Here is a 22,415-nt window from a genome sequence, read left to right on the forward strand (position 1 = left end):
TCCCCCGGGGCCATCACTGCAGCACTGGCCTCTCCCCCTTGCAGCCCACGCACGTGAGCACATCCAGTGGCTACGGCAGCCTGGGCAGCAGCGGGTCCCAGGAGCAGCACGTCAGCGCCGCCTCTTCCAGTGAGTCCAGCGGGCCCTGCGTGGAGGACGCACGGAAGGAGCCGGTAAGCGGGCTACCTGGGGCCACCCCCATCCCACACCCCTGCCCCCAGCCCGTTACCTGTGACCCATCACAGCGCAGGCTCTGCAGCCCGACACACGGCTTCATGGTTCGTTCTGGTGACCTGGAGGCCCGACCAGGATGAGACCTTCTCACCCACTTTGGTTTGGGACACTGGAGAGAGGAAAGGGGTATTTGGGTTGACGGCGTGCTTTCTAAAAATGGGCATGTCGTGAACAGATTTATCTCAGTTGTACTTGTGTACTGTGGTGAGAAGCTAGACTGAGGTTATAATGATGCTTTTTCATCTGTGTATGTTAAGAGAACCAGAAGGTAGATGTGTTTTTGTCATGTGCCGTCTAATGTTCACATTTATAATATCTGAAACGTGTTATATTCTTTTCCCTAAGTTGACGTTGCAGCAGGTCTACGCCAGTGTGAACAAAATTAAAAACCTGGGTCAGCGGCTGTACATTGAGTCAATGACCAAGTCACCCAGCAAGCAAGCAATCGGGACGCGCACAGGCCAGCCTGGTGGTGAGTCCTCAGGGCCCCCAACCTCCTCCGCGTCCTGTCCCCCCTCCATGCCACGGCTTTCCGTATTCACTTGCCTGGATGGTAATGGAACGGCGGCCGCGCCTGCTCTTTTGGAAGCTGGATGGTGGGAGGAGGTAGGTGTGGTGCACACCTAAAGAAGTTGCTCTTCTGATGACACCGACACACTCATAGATGCCCCCATGTGAGCTTTCTATGAAAGGATGAACTTGAGAATACATTTCATACAACAAAGTATATTAAAATACTAATCTCTTCCTGCCATTTCAAACAGTGGAGAGTGCGTATGACCTAAGTTGAATGGAAAACTTGGCATTTCTCTTTGATACGTGTGTACATTTCTCAGAGGAGGCAAGCAGCACTCCACAGGGATTGGGTCAGTAGTGGTAACTGCATTATTTTGAAAATTGAACGTATTTGCATTATATGGCAGAGGAAAGTTCAGTAATGTAGACGTCAAATTTTATTAACATCTAATTTGGCTAACATTCCCTTCATTTTTCTCTCAGAGTATTAGTATAATTTGGGGAGTTGTGACAGATTTGGGGCGCCTAAGTATGATGAATGGTGTCTGTCATTGTCAGACGTGGGTGTCTTACACAGTAGAGGTGGGGTTTTTCTTTGAGGTCAGTGACGATACTGGCTGCTGTGCTGGAGGACTAGACACGGGTAGATACAACAGACATCTCAGACTTCTGCTCCGGTGGGTGCGGTCACGGGAGCCCGCAGGCTGCGCTCCGGACCATGCGTTCCTGCTGCCGTGTACACTTCTCACCGTGGAGGGTAGCATTCCATGTGTCTTTCATCGATGTAAGGGTGCAGGGTAGAAGTAACTCTTATCTGTCCCTGGAAACGGTCAGATTCCCTCCCCACAAAATAGTTCATTTTCTGCCTGGCCAGTGGTGTGCAGTGGGTAGAGCATTGACCTGGGACACTGAGGTCCCAGGTTCAAAACCCTACGGTCACTGGATTGAATGCAGGCACATCCGGTTTGAGCACGGGGTCACTGGCTTAAGGATAGGGTCATAGACATGACCCCGTGGTCGCTGGCTTGATCCTTAAGGTCACTCACTGACTTGAGCAAGGGGTCACTGGCTTGGCTGGAGCCCTCCCCCGGTCAAGGCACAAATGAGAAAGCAATCAATGAACAACTAAGGTGCCGCAACTACGAGTTGATGCTTCTCCTTTCTCTCTCTCTTTCTCTCTCTCGCTTTAGGAAAAAAAAAAAAAGTTCATCTTTAATATCGTTATTGTTGTGTATCATTATCCCATGTCTTGGCAGAGAAAACTCTTTGCATAGATTTTAATTCTTAATTTTCTAAACATTTTTGTTATTGTCTGGTCCAATCAGTGCTGCTCGCTCTGCCTTGGCCCAGGGCCTCATGTTAGTGCCACTGTCTTATGTCCTGGCTGCTGTTCCTTTTCTCAGAGTGGGGATCCTTTCTCCTCTCCTGCTCTAGTCAGCTTCTTTCTGTTGGCGCTTGGTCTGGTGACAGCATCTGTACTGTTCTAAGGCTGTGTGTTTATGCAGACGTTGGAATTCCATCATTTACCATTTTAAAAAATTTAAGCTGCCTAACTGTGCGGACTTGTGCTGCTATTTTAGAAACCGAAATGTTCCTAGTCCTTGTATCATATTTGTGCTGTGTTTGACTCTGACCCATGTAGGACAGGACCATGGGGGAGAAGGGAGATCTGGTGCCAGTTGGTGTCACTCGAGAGTTACTGTTACTGGGACATCTTGATTTTACTAACATTTTAAGATCTACAAGTTGAAAGAAATAGTGAAAAAAAATTCAGTCCTCCTTATTCAAGAGAAACAGGTATACAACTTCAGAATAAAAATGTTGGCCCCTGCCAGTTAGCTCAGTCTGTTAGAGCATTGTCCCAAAATATCACAGTTGTGGTTTTGGTCCCCAGTCAGGGCACAAACAGAAGCAACTAATCAATGCACAGCTAAGTGGAACAACAAGTGAATGCTTCCTTCTCTCTCTTCCTTCCTCTTTCTAAAATCAACCAATCAATAATTTTTTAAGAGGCATGAAAATGTCATAACTTAAATATTAGGAATTGAGTGGAGATCTACACCAGTGAAAAGGAAAATACTAATTGTTGTATACATGCTTTTTATATATATATACACACACACACACACACATATTATATAATATATATAATATATACATACATATATATATGGGGTCCTAGAGCCAGCAAGAACATCAGGTTTTAAGTTTTTGTTTTTACCTTTCTTACAAGGGCAGGATGCTTTAAGGTGGGATAAGAAAGGACACTTTAGAAGTTAATGTGGAAGGGCAAGGAGCAACAAAGAGATTGAAAGCCCCTTCATCAGCGACTCTGACTGAAGCCCGCTACTGGGAAGAAAGTGGGACAGTTAGGGAAAACGGACTGTGCTGCCTCTCAGAGGACATGGTGCCAGCGTGAAAAAAGATGGGCCATGAACTGCCATGGTTCAGAGTGCGAGTGCCTCGTTTCTGCACAGGGAGAGCCGGAACGAGCATTGTTTCTGGACTTGGGAATAGCGCCGGATGGGCAGCAGGCTCGTGGTCCACCTGGGACCTGTCGGAGTGTTACAGGGCCACCAGCAGGCCTGGATCTGAGGAGAGACATGCACGTGCAGGGAGCAGTGAGGTGCGTGCACCAGGTACCTGAGTCCAGTGACCTGTGGAGACCAGCCTTCCCTGAGGCTCAGGGTGAGGGAGGACTCGGAGCTGAGGGTGGAGCAAATACCAGGGAAAAGCTGTCTAGCAAACCAGTTGCCACTGGAAGCACAGCATGTCTTTAGAGGAAGTGGGAAACTGGAGTCCATTGAGCAAAACCATGGCAACAACACGCTTCAGTCCTGACCAAAAACATAACAAGACTAACTCAAACACATGCCTAGCGGGAGGAGGGCATGCCCAGCCACCCAGCCTCTACTGTGTACACAACATGCTCGGCTTTCAGCAAATGATGAAGCATACGGAAAGACAAGAAGAGCTCCCAAGAGACAGCAGTCATCAGAACAAGACCCAGATATGACACAGATGTTGAGACTACATGACGGAATTTAAATAATGGTGAGTGGCCTGACCTGTGGTGACGCAGTGGATAAAGCGTCGACCTGAAAATGCTGAGATTGCTGGTTCGAAACCCTGGGCTTGCCTGGTCAAGGCACATATGGGAGTTGATGCTTCCTGCTCCTCCCCCCTTCTCTCTCTCTCTCTCTCTTCTTTCTCTTTCTCTCTCTCTCTCCTCTCTAAAAGAATGAATAAATTAATTAAAAAAAATAATGGTGAGCAATGCATTAAAGGCTCTAATGGACAAAGTAGTCTGCATGCAAGACCCTATGGGTAATTACAGCACAGAGATGGGACATAAAAAGATCAGTGGAAATGTTAGAAATGCCTCAGTGGGCACTCAGGTAAGATAGATAAACAGAAATGACCCAAACTCCAACACAGAGAGAAAGGAACAAACAGAATAGGGCATCTTAAGAATTTTGGGACAATATCAGATGTTCTTGCATATGAGTAATTAGAATCCCAAAAGAAATACTTGAAGAAATAATGGTCAAGATTTCCCACAGAGCCAAAGAACATCAAGTATTATAAATACAAAAAGAAAAAAAAAAGGTAGGGGTTAGAAAAACACCCGCTGCAAAATGAAAACGCCACTCACTTGAGCGTATGACCTTCAAACTGCTGAAAGCAAAGGAGACCGTCTTGAAGGCAGCCAGAGGGAAAGACAGATTCCCTGCAGGGGAGCAAAGACCAGGTTCCGGCAGACGTTTCCTCGGAAACCGTGCATGCTAGAAGACAGTAGGGTGACGTCTCCAAGGAGAAAGAACGGTCAGTGTAGAATTCTGCACCTGCTGGAAACGATCTTTCAGAAATGAGGGCAGTACAAAGATTCTCAAAAACGGAGTGTTTATTGCCAGCAGACTTACTCTGTAGGGAACACTAGAGGAATTTCTGAAGGTATACATGAGACTCCGATCTACACAAAGTCACGGAAAGCACTGGAAATGGAATAATTGGAGGTAAAATCAATTCTCATTTTCACTTATTTTTAATTGCTCTATAAGGCCACTGACTGAGACAGAAATGGCGTGTTTGCATCTGTGGCCCACATGGAAAGACTGCAGGCATTGGGAACTTACTGTTCGTAAGGCCCTTGAACTATGCTTGAAGCAGTATATCATTTGGAGGTAGAAACTGAATTGAATTCTTAATTATATATTTGGTAGACTTTAGGAAAATTATTACAGAAAGTTTTTAAAGAAGTATAAATAATGTCAGCAGAGGAAATAAAATAGAATTCAAAACAACCCAAAATGCAGAAAAGGAGGAGAAGCAAGAACAACAAACCCAGATGGAACAAATGGAAAAGAGCTAGCAAGATGGTTTTATTCCCACCATATCAATAATCACATTAAATGTGTAAGAGCTCAGTCTATCAGTGAAAAGCAGGAATGATCAAATTGGATGAAAAAACAAGAACCTATTTTGAAAATAAAAACATAGGTTAAAAACAATAGGTTAGAAAAGCTATACCACGCTAAGAATCAGAAGAAAGCTGGAAAGCTAGACAGTGGACTTGAGAAGAAGGAACATTAGCAGGGTTTCAGAGGGTTATTGCATGCATGACAAGAGGGTTGATTCTCTAAGACTATACAACAATCCTAAGTGTTTATTCACTTGACTTCAAAGCCTTACAATACATGAAGCAAAAACGAATAAAAACTTCAATAACAAATGAATCCAAAGTGATGGAACCTGCTAAATATTTCTTTCCATAATTAGCGAAACAACTAGTAAAGATACACAACACCTGAGCAATTATCAGCAGATTAACCTGGTTGACATTTATGAAACACTCCAGTCAACGATGGCATAATGCATATTTCCCTCAAGGGCACATGGGACATTCCATCAAAATGAATTGGACTTTATCAAAATTAAAAACTCTTTGGCCCTGGCCGGTTGGCTCAGTGGTAGAGCGTTGGCCTGGCATGCAGAAGTCCCGGGTTTGATTCCCGGCCAGGGCACACAGGAGAAGCGCCCATCTGCTTCTCCACCCCTCCCCCCTCTCCTTCCTCTCTGTCTCTCTCTTCCCCTCTGGCAGCCAAGCTCCATTGGAGCAAAGTTGGCCTGGGCGCTGGGGATGGCTCTATGGCCTCTGCCTCAGGCGCTAGAATGGCTCTGGTCGCAACAGAGCGACGCCCCGGAGGGGCAGAGCATCGCCCCCTGGTGGGCAGAGCGTCGCCCCCTGGTGGGCGTGCCAGGTGGATCCTGGTCGGGCGCATGCCAGAGTCTGTCTGACTGTCTCTCCCCGTTTCCAGCTTCAGAAAAATACCAAAAAAAAAAAAAAAATTTCTCTTTGACAGACTTTAGTAAGCCAGCAGTAAGAAAGTGAAAAATAACAATATTTGCAAATTATATATAAAATAATTTTTATCCAGAACATAGAAAAAAATCTCATAATTCAACAATAAGAAAACAACTCAGTTTAAAAGTGGTCAAGAGAGCCTGACCAGGTGGTGGCGCAGTGGATAGGGCATCAGACTGGGACGCAAAGGATCCAGGTTCGAAACCCCCAGGTCACTGGCTTGAGTATGGACTCACCAGCTTGAGTATAGTATAGGGTTGCTGGCTTGAGCCCAAGGTCGCTGGCTTGAACAAGGGATCACTCGCTCTGCTGTAGGTCCCCAGTCAAGGCACATATGAGAAATTAGTCAATAAACAACTAAAGGAGCTGCAACGAAGAATTGATTCTTCTCCTGTCTCTCCATTCCTGCCTGTCCCTATCTGTTCCTCTCTCAGACTCTCTCTGTCTCTGTCACAAGAAAATAAAAGTGGTCAAGAGAGCTGAACAATTTTCCAGTTATACAGATGGCAAATAATGTGTGGGGAAAAAAAGTTCCATCTCATTAGTCATTAGGAAGTTAAACTGCATGAAATACCATCCCACACCTGTTGGAATGGCTAAAATTAAAAGAAAAAAAACTGGCAATGCCAAATTCTGGTAAGATTTCAGAGTAACTGGAACTCTCACATCTTTCTGAAGGTAATGTAAAAATTGTATAGCCACTTTGGAAAAATTAGGCCATTAACTTACAAAGTTAAAGATACTCTTACCCGTATCACTCAGCAGTGCCTTCTTAGTCATTTTCACAAGTGAAATAGAAACTCACCTTCACACAAAAACCCGCCTGTGAATGTTTATTACACTTGACAGACACTGGCCAAAAATAGGAAACAACCTAGTGTCATTGAGCAGGTGAGTGGGTAACCTGTGGCCCACGCACACGTGGACTGCTACTCCCAGTAGTGTCCCAGAGGAGTGTACTTGATTCACACATGCAGGATCTTAAATGCATCTTGCTAGGTGAAGGAAGCCAGAACCAAAGAGTGTATGACTTCATTCCAGAAACCATCAGCAGTTGCTATGGCTGGGGAAGGAGTTATCTACAGCAGGGCGGGGGATGTACGCATGGTGGGAAGGTTCTGTTTCTCACTCTCTTGTCGGATACACAGCTTTCTGTGCCTTTGTTAAAAACTGGAGATCTCAACACCTCATCCCACTGCAACCTGTAGAGGGAACCTAGGCTGGTGCGGAGACTTTGATGACTGAATCTAACCAATTGTGTAAACATACTAAAGGGGAGGGGCTGTGAAGTAGTTGTGGAAATGAGTGTTTTAACTGAATACCCTAGGACTAAATACAAAACATAAAAATACACACGCACTGTGATGCAGTTGATAAATTCGTTTCTGAGTTTGGTTAGCAGTTCTGAAGTCATTTTCTGTATATAGTAGGTTTGAGCAAATAGGTGTATATATATATATTGTAGGCTACAGAAACCAGACTTCTCACTATCAGAGAAAGAAGTTACAAGTAAGCAAAAAAGGAACACCAGAATAAACTCTGGTGCTAGGCTGGAGTTAAAGGTATCAGCATGAACACAGGCCTTTTTGTTGGATGGATGGATGGATGGATGGATGGATGGATGGATGGATAAGGGTTAGTGTATATGTACATGTATTTATGACTTGATCCATTGAGAGGCTCCAAGGAGGGGTACATTTAGCAGTGAGCACACCTAGTACTGAGGTCTTGGTTTCTAAGTATGTTTTTCCAGTAAAAGAACCCAGAGCCAGGATGTACGGAAAAGCTCAAAACGAGGAGGTGGGTGACATGTCAGAACACACGGGACAACTTGAAAGAGCAAGCACTCAGTGGCCAAGCTGGAACAACTTAAGCAACAAAATAAGTGGTGATAGTATTGGATTATAACCCGACAAATAAATATCCAGGAGTTGATCCTGGTAAATAAATGGTTGGATGAATAAAAAGAAAGAGAAAGGAGAAAAGGAAAACTCTTACTAATTGAAGAATTTCGATGAATAAACATCAAAGGGGGGAATATAGACAATTACTGCTAGAATTCCACCATAGTCATTAGTGTATGCCTTAAAGTTACACATTCCTTATGTCAATTATATCTCCATAGAACTGATATTAAAAAAAGAATCCCACAGCCCTGGCCGGTTGGCTCAGCGGTAGAGCGTCGGCCTAGCGTGCGGAGGACCCGGGTTCGATTCCCGGCCAGGGCACATAGGAGAAGCGCCCATTTGCTTCTCCACCCCTCCGCCGCGCCTTCCTCTCTGTCTCTCTCTTCCCCTCCCGCAGCCGAGGCTCCATTGGAGCAAAGATGGCCCGGGCGCTGGGGATGGCTCTGTGGCCTCTGCCTCAGGCGCTAGAGTGGCTCTGGTCGCAATATGGCGACGCCCAGGATGGGCAGAGCATCGCCCCCTGGTGGGCAGAGCGTCGCCCCATGGTGGGCGTGCCGGGTGGATCCCGGTCGGGCGCATGCGGGAGTCTGTCTGACTGTCTCTCCCTGTTTCCAGCTTCATAAAAATTAAAAAAAAAAAAAAAAAAAAAAAAGAATCCCACAGTAAAAAAATTGCTATAGGGAGTATTCTACAGTGAATGCTGAAAGTGGAAAGTGTTTTTATTAATTGTTTTGTGTTTAGCATTCACTGTTCCCAAATGTATAGTTCAGTGGCACTAAGTACCTTCATGCTGTTGTACAGTCAGTCGGTGAACAAATAAGAGAAACAGAATATTTACATGGTCTCACAGTATTTCTCTAAAACATGCTTCGTTTACATTACTCATTACATTGTAAAATAGTAACTTTTCATAGAGGAAACCTGGCAGACACCACTTCGACCAGTGGCCAAGGTTAACATACCAGCCATGAAACACTGTAACATTGTGGACACCCCAAGGTGGAGCGCTGAGAGCTCACAGCACTGTGGTGATAGTCCCCATTCTCCTCTTGAGAAGATAGCAGGGAAACTCACACGAAAGGGCATGTCTACAAAGTTCCTGCCCCATACTCTTCAGAAGTGTCAAGATCATGAAGGACTGAGGAGACACTGACAACTGAAGTCATATGAGATCCTGGATTGGGTCCTGGGACAGAAAAGACATGTAGTGGAAGACGGGAAATCCAGATAGTGTTGTTTGGTCAGTAATGTGCCTCTGTTAGTCTTTAGTTTTGTTCATTTTGTCTTGGTTGTACAAGATATCCCATTCATGGAAGCTGGGCAGAGGGTGTATGGGAGCTCTGTACTGTTTTTGTAACTCCCGTAACTCTAAAATTATTTAAAATTCAAAACTAAACATGTTGGCCCTGGCTGGTTGGCTCAGTGGTAGAGCGTCGGCCTGGCATGCAGAAGTCCCGGGTTCGATTTCCGGCCAGGGCACACAGGAGAGGCGCCCATCTGCTTCTCCACCCCTCCCTCTCTTCTTCCTCTTTGTCTCTCTCTTCCCCTCCCGCAGCCGAGGCTCCATTGGAGCAAGGATGGCCGGGCGCTGGGGATGGTTCCTTGGCCTCTGCCCCAGGTGCTGGAGTGGCTCTGGTCGCAACAGAGCGATGCCCTGGAGGGGCAGAGCATCACCCCCTGGTGGGCGTGCCGGGTGGATCCCGGTCGGGCGCATGCGGGAGTCTGACTGTCTCTCCCCGTTTCCAGCTTCAGAAAAATACAAAAAAACACAAAAAACTGAACATGTTAATGAGTTAACGTGAAGCACTTTTCCATCATTTCCTCTGAAAATAGAGAAGCCTGTTTCAAGCAGCTAAAATAGCCTTTCGTAATAATGACAACAGTAGCTAACAGGTCTCATTCGACCTCTCAGAAGTATTTGACATCATGAGTTCCTCCTGCCTTGACACAGTTTCCTTTCCTGATTTCCTTGACACTGCATTTCTCTCCATCTGCTCCACTAGTGCATGCTTCTTACAGAGAGCTAAAGCCCTCCAGCGCTCTGGCCTCAGGCCTCTTCATTCTGCCTCCCTCTGCTCTCTGATATGGTAACCATTGGCCACATTTGGCAATTTAAATTAAAATGAATTACAAATAAATAAAATGTAAAATGTAGTTCCTCAGTGACTCGAGCCACATTTCAAGTACTTCATCACTGTGTGATGTCAGTGGCCACCATGTTGGACAACACAAAGAGAGAACAGTTATGTCACGGCAGAAAGCTCTGTTGGACGCTTGGTCAGCTCGGGCAGCACTGCCCTTGTCAGCACCTGGTGCCCACTCAGCCATGCCACATGGGCCAGTTGTACAGATGATGTCAGACCAACATTGTCAAGTTCCCATCAGCCTCTCACCCAGCAGCTTTATTCCTTAATAATCTTTGCCTCAATTACTTGTTTAACTCTTTTTTTTGGGGGGGGGGGAGGAGAGAGACGGAGAGAGATGAGAAGCATCAGCTCGTAGCTGCTGCGGCACTTTGGTTGTTCATTGATTGCTTCTCATTGCATGCCTTGATGCATTGGGGGGGGCTCCAGCCCAGCCAGAGACCTTTGTGCTCAAGACAGCAACCTTGGGTTCCTGTCAATTATCCCCCACTTAAGCTGGTGACTCCACACTCAAGCCAGATGAGCCCATGCTCAAACTGGCAACCTTGGAGTTTCAAACCTGGGACCGCATCCCAGGTCAACACTCTTTCCACTGCGCTACCGCCTAGTCAGGCCTGTTTCAGCCCTTTTAAAAAAAAATACAAATATAATCATTCTGTGTAGATATCTTTCCATGTCAGTGCATTTAGATCTGAGCTTATTTTTAATAGCTGTGTCATATTCTATTGAATGTATTTATTCTAAAGTACCGGGATATAATTTTGCGAAGTGCATATTTTTAAGAATAACGTGGTTTTTTTATTTTTATTTTTTTCCGAGACAGAGAGTCAGAGAGAGGGATAGACAGGGACAGACAGACAGGAACAGAGAGATGAGAAGCATCAATCATTAGTTTTTCGTTGCGCGTTGCGACACCTTAGTTGTTCATTGATTGCTTTCTCATATGTTTCTTGACCGTGGGCCTTCAGCAGACCAAGTAACCCCTTGCTCGAGCCAGCGACCTTGGGTCCAAGCTGATAAACTTTGCTCAAACCAGATGAGCCTGCGCTCAAGCTGGCAACCTCAGGGTCTTGAACCTGGGTCCTCCGCATCCCAGTCTGACGCTCTATCCACTGCACCACCGTCTGGTCAGGCAAGAATAATGTGGGTTGGTTTGTTTGTTTTTATTTATTTCTTACAGAGACAGAGAGTGAGTCAGAGAGAGGGATAGACAGGGACAGACAGACAGGAGCGGAGAGAGATGAGAAGCATCAATCATTAGTTTTTCATTGCGCATTGCAACACCTTAGTTGTTCATTAATTGTTTTCTCAGATGTGCCTTGACCACAGGCCTTCAGCAGACCGAGTAACCCCTTGCTGGAGCCAGCAACCTTGGGTTCAAGCTAGTGGGCTTTTCCTCAAGCCAGATGAGCCCGCACTCAAGCTGGCGACCTCGGGGTCTCGAACCCAGGTCCTCTGCATCCCAGTCCGACGCTCTATCCACTGTGCCACCGCCTGGTCTGGCAAGAATAACGTGTTTTTAATTGGACAACCTTTCGTTCTCTTTTAGGTGAGCAGAAGGCGAAGGCCCTTTCTTCCTTACAGACGCTGAAAAATAACAGCATGTGCACCGGGTCCTCTGAGGATGTGAGGAAAGAGCTGCATAGCCCATCCTATCAGCAAATAAACTGCATTGATAGTGTGATCAGGTACGAAACACAAGTTTTAATAGCATGTTAGTTTTTCCAAAAAGCATACATGGTCACTATGGAGCCTTTATATATATTTTAATGGCTGCTGTCTTGATTTTTCATTATAAATCAATAGATATTTATGGACTGCCTACAACATACAGTTGATACTATACTCAGCATTGCAGGGGATGCAGAAAGCTAGGAGCTGCATCCTTTTTCTGAGCGAGCTGTGGTCTAGTTGGGAAGACAGGACCTGCGCTTGTCAAATTTCACTGATGCGCGATTTGAAGATGAATTCTAGACCATGGTAACAGAAAGGTAACAGTCCAGGGATTCAGGCCGGGAAGATCAGGGATGTCCTCAAAGAGGAGAGTGTGAGGTCAGCATGGTGGCAGCATGAGTTGTTTCCTTCTCTCCCTCCTTTAATTTTCAACCAATTGGAAGGACATCATAACCATTTAAAAAGTGCCTCTGCACGGCATACCGGGCCACTCTCGAGTTCCGCCCGTCCGTGCCCCTGGAAGAGGACGCGCTGGACCGCAGGAGCAGCCCAGCAAGGGCCCGTGTGACCACGTTTGCCAAGGAGACTAAAGGTGGGGTGGGGGTGGAGGTGGCGTCGGCCCAGCCATGGGAGTTCCGCAGGTGAAGGGACCCATTGCTGTCTCTTGAGGAGGGACCACGGTGACTGGGGGTGGCAGGAATGAAAGGAAAGGGAAGTAGGCAGGCAAAGAGAGCTGAAGGACAAGGTCTGCCCCGGATTCTGCTGGGAGGACGGCCCATGAACCTCCAGGCACACTTGCCACACCCAACCTGATCATCCCTCTATTGGGCCCTGGGCACACCTAAAGCCCCAAGGGCTAAGTACACAGTTCTCCCTGTTCCACTACCACACTTGTTTTCCTTCTGGCATGGTGGTGCAGTGGATAAAGCGTCGACCCCGAATGCTGAGGTCACCGGTTCAAAACCCTGCACTTGTCTGGTCAAGGCACATATGGAATTGATGCTTCCTGCTCCTCTTCCTCTTCTCTCTCTCTCCTCTCTAAAATGAATAAATAAAAAAAGTACTAAAAGTTTAAAAAAAAAGGCAAGAGAAAGAAACATCGATTTGTTGTCCCACTTATGTATGCATTCACTGATTCTGTGTGGGCCCCGAGCGGGGATCGAACCCTGCTCTAACCAAGGCCTTGGAACAGGGCTGACAGTTTATTTTTTTAATTCATGTGATACCAACCTTAGCTTTGGTAAGACAAACCAAAAACTTGTGACCCCAGCGCCACCTCCTGGAAGACAAAAGGAAGACTCCTAATTAACCTGTAGAGATGTGATTCTCAAAGTAAACGAGGCCTTGCCTGAGCAAGAACAGTGTCTGCTACTTCAGGTGCTGGTGCAGAGGCAGAGGCGCTCTTCATCAGATGCCATGGAAAACCACAGCACTGCAGGGTCACAGAGAGAAAACAGTGGCTTCCCGGCAACCACATCCGAGGGCGTGGAGCATTGCCTCTGAACTGGTGAAGAATTCACAGTGGCTGCCATGAACTTCAGCACACTACAGGAGAACGCACACAGGCAAATAAATACAGGGCTCTCGGGAATGAGGAGCAAACAGAAGGAGCACTTTGCCAAAGCGGTTAAGATTCTAAAGAAGAGCCAAACAGAAGTTCTGGAACTGAAGAACTCGAGAGGAAGAATGTGTTAGAAAGGGGGTTTGGGGGCAGGTGGAGGTGGGCAGAGGAGGTGGGAGGTGGGGACAGAAAGAGACTGTGCTTGAGGCGGTGGGCACACAATGCCATATGCAGAGGATGTTGAGTTCTGTACATGAAACCTGCATAATTTTGTGAACTAGTGTCACCTCAATGAATCCAATTAAATTTAAAAATGAATTGCATTGAAAATGCAACGGGTCAGATGGAAGAGAGAAGATAGGAATCTAGAAATGATTAAGGTGGAAGAAGAGAGAGAACTAAGATTTCTACAAAGTTAATACACCCTGTGAGAGCTATCCGACAACATTCGAAAAGCCAACATAAGAATAATGGATTCTCTAGCAAGAGACGCATTCAGCATTGTTTTGATACCAAAACCAGATAAGAGTACCACAGGAAAAGAAAACTGTTGACCAGCATTCCTGATGAATATCAATGTAAAAATTCTCAACAAAATATTAGCAAATTAAGCAACGTGATAAAAGGATGATACCTCATTCCTGGAATGCAAGGGTTTATCCCTGGACTGCAAAAAAAGCATTTGAGAAAATACAACGTTCTTTTATGATTAAAAAAAAATGTAAAAACCTAACAGATTGAGTATGCAAGGAACATACCTCAACATATTAAAGGCCATGTACAACAAACCCACAGCTAATGCTATATATACTCAGTGGAGAAAAATTGAAAACATTTCCTTTAAGGTTAGTAAAAAGGATACTTACTCTCTCCACTCCTATTCAGTATAATACTGGAAGTCTTAGAGCACTAAAGCAAGATAAAGAAAAGGCATCCAAATGGAAAGAAGCAAAAATGTTCCTATTTGCGAGGATATGGTCTTATATATAGGAAATCTCAAAGAGTCATTCAAAGCACTTGGGATTAATCAGCAGTTTCAGTCAAGTGGCAGGATACAAAATCAACATACAGAAACCAAGGACATTCTTTGACACTAATGACAAAGCATCTGAAGAAGAAATAGAATCATCCCATTCACAATAGCAACAAAACAATAAAAAAGGGTGAATTTAACCTAAGATATGAAAGATCTATACAATGAGAACTGCAAGGTTTTGCTGAAAGACGTTGAAGAAGACACAAGCAAATGGAAAGACATCCATGTTCATGTGTAGGAAGAATTACTGTTGTTAAAATGGCCATACTACCCAAAGCCATCCACGGATTCAGTGCCGTCCCCATCAAAGAATCAAAGGTGTTCTTTCCAGAAATAGAAGAAACAATTCTAAGGTATGTGTAATCACAAAAGATCTCGAATAACCAAATCAATCCTGAGAAAAAAGACAAATCCAAAAGTGTCACAGTTCTGGATTTCAAACTATGCTACAAAGTTATAGTAATAAAAAACAGTATGAAGCACTCACACATAGACACATTGGCCAGTGGAACAGTATAGAGAGCCTAGAAGTAAATCCCAGCACACACGTATTCAACTGATATTTAACAAAGGAGCTCAGAATACCCAATAGGAAGAGGAATGTTTCTGTAACAAATAAGACTGGGGAAATTGGAGAAAGACATGCAAAACAATGAAATTGGACTCCTGTCCAACACCACTCAGAAAAATTAAAGTGGATCAGAAATTTAAACACAAGACCTGATACCATAAAACTAGAAGAAAATTTTGGGGAAAGCTCACGGATGCCATTCTTGGCAGCGATTTGTTAAACATGCAGTGAAAGCACAAACGACAGCAAAAATCAACGAGTGGAATTGCATCCAGCTCCAAAGCCTCTGCACAGCAAAAGAAACAAAAAACTACAGACTGGGAGAAAATCTTGTAAACCCTATATTAGATAAGGGGTTAATATAAAAAAAAAATACAAAGAACTCAACAACAAAAATCTGATTTAAAAATGGGCAGAAGAACTGCATAGACATTTTTCCAAAGAGGACATCAAAATGTCCAACAACACATGAAAAGATGCTCAACATCACTAGTCACCATGGAAACAGGTCAGAACCACAACAGTGAGATAGTACCTCACAAGAGTGGATATGATCAAGACGAGACAGTAGGTGCTGGCTAGGATGTGGGAACCTTCATACACTGTTGATGGGAGTGTATATCCCCCATGGAAAACAATGTGGAGGCTTATCAGAAATTAAAAATACACCATTATAGTTCAGCAGTTCAGTTCTGGGTATATACCCAAAGGAAGTGAAGACAGGACTTTGACAAGCTATCTGCCTCCCGTGTTTATCACAGCATTATTCACGATAGCCAAGATACAGAAACAACCCAAATGCCCGTCAGCAGTTGGATTAAAAAAATATGGTCTACACACAGTGGAATATTATTCAGCCGTGAGAAAGGAAGGTTGCCTCCCACTTGCAGCAACATGGGTGGACCTTCAGCACAGAATGCCAAGTAAGAGAAGTCAGGCAGTCTAGTACTGTAAGATATATGTGGAGTCTGAGAGAGTTAAACCTGGAAATAACAGTAAAATGAGAGTAACCTGGGGATGGGGTGGAGGATACATGTAATGGTTTGTTTGAAGGTGTAAACTTAAAATGATTGGTGAATAAGCACTAGATATGTAGTGCACAGTATATAAAAATACACAATAATCTGCACTGTATTATGTTTATAACATCTCTATCGGCAATCCTGTTACAGTATACGGATTGTCAAAGTAGAACACTGTATACCTTAAACTTATACAATGTTACACGTGAAATGTATTCAATAAATAAATGAAAGAATGTACAATGTATCCATCAGAAGCTGTGAGGGACAGGCAAAGGGGGAGGTGGCCAAGTCAGGGGCCAGGTGAGAGTACGTGATCTCATTATGGTGTGGCAGGTACCTGCAGAGCTACAGCACCCCGACTTTGAAGAGAAAGTGCATATCCTGTACGAATACAACGTCTTCCTCAGAAGAAGACAGGCAGAACCACAAGGCAGATGACGCTCAGGCCTTGCAAGGTAACAGGAATGCCCTGCGTAGCTGGATAAAAGGAATTTTTACAGAGTCACACTTTCTCTCTGTTTCTCTTTCATTTCTCAACTTTAATGATTTCCTTGTAATCACAAACGAGCCTAGTTTCGTATTCCTTTTATAGCCTGTAGGTTTTTGTCAGTTATAAATGTCTGTAAACTGTCTGGTTATTAACAAATTCCTGTTGGGAGTTCTTTTTTTTTACAATCAGCTTCTCTCGTATCCACAGCTGTTTCTCAGACCCCAGCCATACCTACATCGGAAGTGCCAGCCGCCGGATGGTCCGCCGACACGGAAGGGGGCACCGCGCAGAGCCTGCCCACCGCGGCCCTGAGCCTGGGCTCCGGCGTCAGCCAGTGCAGTTACAGCAGCACCATGGTGCACGTCCCGCCGCCGGAGCCGGGTACCACACTTAGCTCTGCCTTCAGACACACTCAGCACTAGTGCACCGCTGGGAGAACACAGAAGTGACCTATACCGTTCACTCAGCAATAACGCCTAAATTACAAGTGCTTTCTCCTTTAACTCAGTTCAGATATTTTCAGAAGTGTCATGTTTATATTTGTCACATATGTATATCTGTTTTGGACTGTATTTCTAACTCGTGTCATTTGTCAATCAAATCAGCAGACACGTGAAACACTTAGAACCCGGACTTAGCAGTGAGCCCTCAGGTGGTGTTGGGCATTCTCATGCGGTCAGGTCACTCTGGTGCTGACCCTGAGAGGAGGTACCAGGTGCAGACTGACTAGTAGTGGCTGGTTAGGGCATATGTGTCTTCTGCGTCAGTCCGATCACTCCCTTCATCTAACAGTATGACTTGGAAAATCTGAAGTCTTCTCTTTGTTTCCATGTGCTGCCTCCTACTATTCTTTTGACTTTTTCATCACTCATAACAGTTTGGTGGATGAGGAAAATGACAGAGGTGTGACATTAGGTTGTCAGGGTATCTCTGATCTGTCTCTGCTGGTGTTCAGTGGTGTGCTTGTTCACACACACTGAGCTGTCACCATGCTCCACTTCTATCCTCCGCCCTGAAGAGAGACGGGAGCCCGCAGCCCCGCTCCAGTGGGGAGCGAGCCCTGCTGACCCCAGGCTGTGCATGGGCGAGGACCAGACACAGACTCTTGTGAGCTTAGAGTCGTTGCTCATGAGCCCAATGTCGCTTCTTGATTTTTGAACCACATGGATGTACTACAGATTAAAAAGTAAATTCCAAGATAAAAAGAAACATTTTTAAGAGTTGAGGGAGGTGGGAAAATATTTATTAAAAAAAGCAAGATTTAAGCCTGACCTGGGTGGCACAGTGAGTAAGGCATCCACTTGGAATGCTGGAGTCAGCAGTTCCAGACCCCGCTTGCCCGCTCAAGGCGCACAGGTGCAGTGACTGCGAGTTGATGCTGCTCGCTCCTTTCTCCCCCCACCTTTCTCTTTCTCTCTCTCTCTCTCTCTCTCTCTCTAAAATCAATAAATCTTTAAGAATAAAAGTTAGAAAATAAAGCAAGGTTTAAATACATAAGTCTGCACATTGAGTATTAAACTAAAACAGGTATACAAAGAGTATGAAACAGGCAGAAAAAAAAGGATTTATGTGCTGGGTTGATAAAGCTTTTTATATTCTGGCTACTGTAATGTTTGTAAGAGGTTATTATATTGGTGAAAATAAATAAATGCAAATGGTTGGCAGCAATTAAATGAACTCTTTCTTCTTCTACGTCGGCAGAACTGATTCCAGCCGAGGAGGCCACCCTGGCCTGTGGACCCTGGACGCCCAGCCCGCTGCTAGTCCCAATGACCACAGAAGAATTTAAACACGTGGGACTCACCAAGGCTGTCTTGTCGGCCCACACACAGAAGGAGGAGCAGAACTATGTCGACAGGTTCCGGGAGAAGATTCTGTCCTCGCCCTACAACTCCTACCTGCAGCAAGAGAGCAGAAGCCAAGCTAAATGTTGCTATGTGCAAGGTAGTTACACTTGCAAAGACCCGTCCCTCTGGCCGCCATCGCTGTTCTCAGCCCCATCTAGGTGCTGGGAGGTGGGGTGCGGTGAGCCCTGGAAGGAGCCGACTGGGGGATGCTGAGATCAGTTTGTCTTGTAGCAACAGCTCTAACCCAGACCCTGCTTGTCTTAGAGCAGATGTTAGGACTGTCACCCGCCTTCCCCTCCTCGGAGTTGGTTTCCACAGCCGCCCTGTCTGTCCCCCCAGAGTCGGCCTCCAAGCAGACGCAGCCAGCTGGCTGCAGGAAGGGGAAGCACAAACGCAAGAAGCTGCCAGAGCCGCCAGGCAGCCGGTGCCCCGGGGATGCCCTCTGTTCCCACTTCAGAGCTGACGGCCAGAGTGGACAGTCCTGCTTCCCGTTCCCCACCGCCCCGCTCCATGCGCCTGGCCTGCCGCTCCCATTCCCCGCCGTGGGGATGGCTCCCAGCCAGGCCCCTTACCTCATGCCGGCGTGTCCCCTGCCCACTGTGACCTCGCTCGGGGGAGAGCACGCCACCTTGGTGATGGCACCGGCCTGCCTGCCCGGGCCGCTGTTCCCAGCAGTCCCTTTGCCCTGTGTGGATACTTTCCTGACCGTTTTCCTGCCTGACACCCCAGTGGGTCCCCTGTTGGCACCGTCCTTCTCTCCGTATCCGTTCCTGGGAGCAACAGGCCCTTCTGAAGTCCCGCCCTCGGTATCCACGGTAGCCCCACGCTTGGAACCACCGTGTCCGGTGCTGGAGCAGAGGCCTGGGGAGGCCTGGGACACCCAGAGCGGGGAGCACCCATTCCTCCCCTCCAGGACCAGCTCACCACTGCAGCTGGACTTGCTCCGAGAGGACACGCCCCGGTCCTGCGCGTCTGCCGAGCACGCGAGCAGGCATGTCGGCCCAGAGGCTGAGCGTGTAAGTGATGCGAGCTCCCGGCACACAGCTGAGAAAGGAAGCCGGTACCCTGTGGCTTAGTGGGGGTGGGGGCGGGGCAGGCTGACCTTCCATGTCTTCCTGACTCTGTAGAAAGGGGAGTGAGAGGCCCGCTTGTCCTGGTCTCAAATACCACGTGGTTTTCACAAAGTGCTCTCAGATTTTCTCTAGGAACTTAGTCTTTCCCCCTTTAAAATTTGATATCCAAGCATTAAACTTAACATGTTCATTGCCTGTGAAATCTATTTTCTTACCCACAACCGAGGTCGTGGTCTGGGGGAATAGGCCATGCCCACAGGCATGGGGTTAGCAATTTTACTTCTTCAGATGCTTGCCAGTCCTCATCAGTCAAGTGGGCAGTTTGTAGTTTCCCATTTATCCATGTCATTTCCAAACAAAAAGAATTTTTGGTTCATTTCCATTAACTTTTCAGCCCTTCACCTAAAAAGGCACTCAGATTACCAGGTTAGATTTTGGAATAGGATCTAAGATGAGCGTGAATATTTATACCGTTTTTCTCACCCCACCTTTCAAAGTACTCTTTAACACAGGGGTCCCCAAACTACGGCCTCCGGGCCGCATGCAGCCCCCTGAGGCCATTTATCCAGCCCCTGCCGCACTTCTGGAAGGGGCACCTCTTTCATTGGTGGTCAGTGAGAGGAGCACAGGATGCGGATGCCGCAAAGCGCGGCATCACTCACGTACAGTACTACTTCCGATGACACAGGACGCACGTGTCACGGCTCCAGAAGCGCGTCATATCACTTGTTACGGCTAACAGTGACAAATATGGAACCGGACATTGACCATCTCATTAGCCAAAAGCAGGCCCATAGTTCCCATTGAAATACTGGTCAGTTTGTTGATTTAAATTTACTTGTTCTTTATTTTAAATATTGTATTTATTCCCGTTTTGTTTTTTTACTTTAAAATAAGATATGTGCAGTGTGCATAGGGATTTGTTCATAGTTTTTTTTATAGTCTGGCCCTCTAACGGTCTGAGGGACAGTGAACTGGCCCCCTGCTTTAACACATCCACACCGAGAAAACGATACCATTCAAGAAAATGTGCTCATTTTGAAAGCCTGATACTAGTGCACTCACTAGAAATCTAAGGCCAGGCAGTGTGTCCTGGTGAGCAAAGCCTGGGCTGCAGAATAAGACATGGGTTCGGGTCCCCACCCTGTCTCTTGTTAGCTGGTCAGCTCAGGCGGGTCATTTAACCTATCTTTGCCTTTGTTTCCTTATTTAAAAAGTAGAAGGATGAATACTTCATAGTTGAGTCTGAGGATTAAATGCAGTAATATTGATATTTACAGAGTTCTCTCCCCTCCCCCCCCCCGGCCCAGTGCTGTGTGACTTCCAGGGCAGCTAGGCCTTTATTTTGTTCCCTGCTGTATTCCTAGTATTTGGGATGCTGCTTAGAATGTTTACAATGTTCAATACATCTTTTCTGAATGATAAAAAATTTCAAACATGCACCTGTGTGGTCTGTGGCCTGTTGTAGGTGCTCAGAAAAACAACAGTATCTTGAATATTAGATACAAAGGAATTGGAACCACATTCTTGGGGACAGACTGGGATTGTTTAGCTTCTCGGTGATACCTGGCATTTTGTTCCGTTCAACATGTGAAGTTGAAGCTCTCCCAGTTATTTTTGTAATAGAACCCATGAGATATTAAAATGTTTCCTTATGTTCTTACTTTGTAGCAGTGTGTTACAGGCAACGGCAGGAAGAACGACCACATCACTGCCAGCAACCTGTCGACGGTGCCCCTAACCGAGGAGCGTCCTTCTGGACCTGGTTCTACAGCGTCAGGTAGTGGGTCCAAATGCCCAGTCCTCCCGCTCAGCCACCAGCGGTCTCATGGGGGGCAGGCTGTCTGGTTTCCAAGCTGGGGTAGAAGTCCAGGATTTTCTTCCTTTTCACTTTCCGTGAGCTTTGCTGGGGGGAGTCTACGCCAAGTTTAGGTGTAGAAAGGAAGAATTCTGAGAAGCATATGCATTAAGGTCCCAGCACCCCGGGCACCATGTGGAGCATTTCCATCACCGGGAAGTTCTCCTGTGACTTTACAGTCAGGCCCCTGCCCTGATCCTCTGGTCCCCTGGCCTCCATCCATGTGCTTTGTGTCTCTTGAGTGTGTTATTTCTGAGGTGCCACGTAAACTGAACCACCGGCTGGCTGTCTTCTGTGTTGGGATTCTTCAGTGAGCACAGGCTCCTGAGGTCTGTCCCGACAGCCCTCCCAGCAGTTGTCCCCTCTCATGGCCGAGGACAGTCATGCTGTGTGCATGTCCACTCACCAGCTGATGGTGTATCGGGTTTCCAGTTTGGGACCATCAGTGCTGCGATGGACGTTTCAGTCTGAGTCTTTTTGTGGGCATGTGTATTATATTCTCTTGGGTAAATACCTAGGAAGGATATTGCTAGGTCATGTGTATGGTTAACTTTATAAGAAGCTGCCACACTGTTTTCCAGAGTGGCTGTACCATTTTGCATGCCTATCAGCGGTGTATGAGAGCTCCAATTTGCAACACATCTTGGCCAACACTGGGTATTGTCCATCACATAAGATTTAGCCATTCCAGCCCTGGCCGGTTGGCTCAGCGGTAGAGCGTCGGCCTAGCGTGCGGAGGACCCGGGTTCGATTCCCGGCCAGGGCACATAGGAGAAGCGCCCATTTGCTTCTCCACCCCTCCGCCGCGCTTTCCTCTCTGTCTCTCTCTTCCCCTCCCGCAGCCGAGGCTCCATTGGAGCAAAGATGGCCCAGGCACTGGGGATGGCTCTGTGGCCTCTGCCCCAGGCGCTGGAGTGGCTCTGGTCGCGACATGGCGACGCCCAGGGCAGAGCGTCGCCCCCTGGTGGGCGTGCCGGGTGGATCCCGGTCGGGCGCATGCGGGAGTCTGTCTGACTGTCTCTCCCTGTTTCCAGCTTCAGAAAAATGAAGAAAAAAAAAAAAAAAAAGATTTAGCCATTCCAGTATTTAATGTAGTGATACCTCATTGTGGTTT

General features: G+C 46.4%; 1 protein-coding gene across 6 annotated transcripts in view; it reads left to right on the forward strand.

Moving 5' to 3' along the window:
- Positions 1-22,415, forward strand: part of PER3 (period circadian regulator 3) — a 53,173-nt gene that overhangs the window by 19,629 nt on the left and 11,129 nt on the right. For 5 of the 6 annotated variants that reach the window (XM_066374930.1, XM_066374931.1, XM_066374934.1 and 2 more), the window contains 8 exons: positions 45-173; positions 580-706; positions 11,716-11,854; positions 16,367-16,488; positions 16,731-16,904; positions 18,225-18,467; positions 18,710-19,386; positions 21,115-21,223. In XM_066374930.1, the coding sequence (XP_066231027.1) occupies positions 45-173; positions 580-706; positions 11,716-11,854; positions 16,367-16,488; positions 16,731-16,904; positions 18,225-18,467; positions 18,710-19,386; positions 21,115-21,223 (1,720 nt within the window). The remainder of the gene's footprint in view (positions 1-44; positions 174-579; positions 707-11,715; positions 11,855-16,366; positions 16,489-16,730; positions 16,905-18,224; positions 18,468-18,709; positions 19,387-21,114; positions 21,224-22,415) is intronic. The other variant, XM_066374932.1, reaches the window with a different exon arrangement.

The sequence above is a fragment of the Saccopteryx leptura genome, chromosome 3 (genome assembly GCF_036850995.1).
Source record: "Saccopteryx leptura isolate mSacLep1 chromosome 3, mSacLep1_pri_phased_curated, whole genome shotgun sequence".
Classification (NCBI taxonomy): Eukaryota; Metazoa; Chordata; class Mammalia; order Chiroptera; family Emballonuridae; genus Saccopteryx; species Saccopteryx leptura.